Source organism: Camelina sativa, chromosome 2, assembly GCF_000633955.1.
Source record: "Camelina sativa cultivar DH55 chromosome 2, Cs, whole genome shotgun sequence".
NCBI classification, from domain to species: Eukaryota; Viridiplantae; Streptophyta; class Magnoliopsida; order Brassicales; family Brassicaceae; genus Camelina; species Camelina sativa.
The window spans coordinates 8,897,772-8,901,264 of NC_025686.1; the positions used below are offsets into that span (position 1 = coordinate 8,897,772).

The window sequence follows — 3,493 nt, forward strand, 5'->3', positions numbered from 1 at the left end:
GGCCGGGCCGGGCTGGTCTCGGACGCGGGCTGTGGTCTCTTGGGCTTTTGGGTTTTTGGGCTTTTTGGCTCTTGAGACTTCTGTAGGCTCATTTAATTTTTTGGAAAGACTTGGTGTGAACTCCAAGCAAACTTGGGCAGCACTCCGAAAATATTCACTGAATATTTTCTTGAGAGCTCTCTCCTTCCACTATATATAGAGGCATAACCTCTCATTATTTAACACACACAAAAACATAAACACTCCTTCCTCTGAAGATCTCTCTCTCCCTCTCCCTTGCTTAGTCCAAGTAAGTTCTTATTTTAGTAGTCTCGAGAGTATAACGTAGATCTGTTCGCTTGAGTTCTATTACTGGTGTGCTACGGTAATAGTTCGTGATCTGGGATTCATAAATCGTGATTGTCCGAAAGCACTTACGGCCGATTTATTGAACTAAGAAAAGAGATATCATATCTCCCCTCCGTGATTTATTTACTGCTTTATATTATGCTGTTGTAATTCGTTTCTGATTTCGTTAATTTAAATATAATTCATTCGATTTTTGCGCTCACGTATTACCCTAAAAGTAAATGGAAAGGACGATATGTTTATAATTACGCTTTCGGCTACAAAACTAACAGCCCCAAAATCTTGAGGTTTATGGATGATTTCAGTTTTAACATCAAAAACAGCGCTTTAGTGTATGAACTCTACGATTTTGACACTGATTTATGGACTACTCTCGATGTGGCTCCAAACTGGCGTACAATAGTGCCTCACGCTGGCCTTTCTATCAAGGGAAACACTTACTGGTGCGCTATAGAACAGGAAGAATACGAAACAATTGATCAGATAATATGTTTTGATTTTACAAGAGAGAGATTCGGACCGCTTCTGCCTTTGCCGGTTACGGCTGGGAGTTCACGTACGGTTTGCGTCACTATCTTCGGTTAGAGAAGAGAAGATTGGGGCTTTATTTCGGACAAGGGACACGACATTCCTTCAGGTTGATATATGGATTACGACTAAGATTGATGCCCTAAATGTGTCGTGGAGCCATTTTTTTACAGTGAATATGCCATCATACCTTGGCCGTATGTTTTTCTGTACGACTTTCTTCATTGACGAGGAGAAAAAAGTTGCTGTGATTTTTAAGATTGACAAAATACTCGGGAACACCCATATTAGTTTTATTGGAGAGGCTGGATGCTTGAGGAAATTGGAGGTTGGAGAATATGCAGACAAAACCTGTTGGCCACGTGTGTGCTCTTATGTTCCAAGTATAGTGCAAATCAAGCAGACATAAAAGAGGCAAAAGGACAAATCGGAGCGATTAGGAAAGGCATCAGCATCGATATATATGTTCATAACATGTTGACACATGATAAACGAATGAAGCAAGAGAAGGTAGCAAAAGGAGGAAACGATCGAGCTAGCTTAGAGTTGATTAGTCTCAATTTACAAAGTCTAGTTTTAATGTCTTTCAGTTACCCTTTGTTAATTCCTTTTAGCAATATTAATTTGTTTCTTCCCATCTATTGTTCTATATGAACAAGATTTTATGTTTTAAGTTTTAAGTAACCGCTAGGGCCTAGGTGATCTACTGAATGACCTAGTTTGGTCTGAAATATCGCATCCCTCTCCGGAGGTGGTTATTAATGCAAGTCGCATGTAAAGAAGTAGATGTGTACTTATCACATACAGTCATACTCTGCATTTGATAAGATTTTGTTGCGGCTTCTGACTATACGGGTATGTGGTTTATACACTTTCAGATATAGGCACCCAAGGTAGTGGTCTCAGGGCACATCAGTCCCTTCCTCCGTCGTGTCTCCTTGTATGTATCTAGTATTAGCACTACTAATTATTTTTGGTTTCTCAATTTAACCATTTTTAGAGAACATATAACTACCATCAGATCACTAAAGGTTTTTGTTGGGTTGGTATGTTAAGAATATTCGTTTGCCCGTAGAGAACAAATAAACAAACAATCAAGTTACCTTTGAACAAGTTTTATTGGTAACATGAGCTAGTCTGCTAATATTCACATTAAATAACATTACCATCTTATATATAAAACACACTGAAATGCATAAACACAATTTCTACCTATTTAAATTAATATCAAATAACCTATTATTTACTGTTGTATCTAACACTTTATTTCAAAGTTCAAACGCATCTATATATATATTTTTAGAGACATTTAGCAAATAAATTCTAGAGTTGCTACTTATTTACAAGGAATGCCAATTTTAAATTAAAATTTAAAATCAATATTTTTTATTTATTTTAAAAACGATTTCAAAATCTTCTGAAAAACTGTTTCTGCTTTCATCTTTCGGTGCTTACGCGGAAAGTTTTTGAAGAACGCTTTTACTTTAATTATTTCTTCTCTACTCTCTCTGGTTTCCACGAACGCTCTTAATTGAGTGAGTTTGTGAAACAAGTTTCTGCAAACGCTTGTTAAGCGAGTTTGCAAAACTAATTCAGTGTAATTTAATTACTTGAATTGTTTGATTAATATATTAATCAGATCTGTTTATTGTGAAACAGAAAAATGTCTGGAGACAACACCAACAACGTTGACGGTGATAGGGTTCCTGCAACCCCTGTTGAAACTCCTGCGGAGTTGGCTTTACGCCTTGCTAAAGAACTTGAAAAGACGAAGCTTACCGATTCGGGTATGGAAAACGTGCGCTGAAATCTGTTCGGTAATGGATCAACCCACATGGGGATACCACCTTCGGCTTCCCAAGGGATGATGCCAGATAAGTTCGATGGCAAAGCTGGGTTCAAAACGTGGCAAAACAAGATGCGCTACTACTTGGCCAGCATGAACATGGAAAGGTACCTCACAGAGGATCCACCAATGCTTCCACAAGGTGACACTGACGTGTATGTGGTTGGAAGTATGGATAGTTGGGCTCAAGGAGACTACTGTTGCAAAGGTCAGATTCTGAACCGTTTGGTCAATGATCTGTATGACCTCTACAGTATGTACAAGACTTCAAAAGCATTGTGGCTAGCTTTGGAGACCAAGTACAAGACTGATGAGTCTGGGATGCAGAAATTCTCAACTACGAAGTTCCTGAATTTCAAGATGGTGGATTCCAAACCAATTATGGAACAAGTGGAAGCTCTTCAACGCATCTTTTAGGAGATCGATTTGGAAGGGATGTCGATATGCAATGTCTTCAAGACGAATTGCCTGATCGAGAAGCTACCACCAGGCTGGTCGAATTTCAAGCATTACCTTAACTTCAAGCGTAAGGCAATGTCTCTTGATGATCTCATCCGTCGGTTGAGAGTTGAGGACAACAATCGTGGAGCTCATTCGGATGCTCAAAGCCAAGGGCATGATGTTCATGTAGCTGAGCATAAGGCCAAGTTTAAAGGCAAGGGTAAAGGGATCTCTATTCCTCATAAACCGTTGAAGGTGTCATCTGGACCAAACTTCAAGAAAAGAAACCTTGAGAGGAAGTTCAAAGGGAAGTGTCATCATTGTGGTAAG

General features: G+C 39.0%; 1 protein-coding gene across 1 annotated transcript in view; it reads left to right on the forward strand.

Annotated features, from left to right (window-relative positions):
* LOC104749832 (putative F-box protein At4g10740) overlaps positions 1–1,371 on the forward strand; it is a 2,665-nt gene extending 1,294 nt beyond the window's left edge. Inside the window, 2 exon segments of the mRNA XM_019232740.1 lie at positions 550–900; positions 902–1,371. Of these exon segments, the coding sequence (XP_019088285.1) occupies positions 550–900; positions 902–1,285 (735 nt within the window). The 3' untranslated portion in view covers positions 1,286–1,371.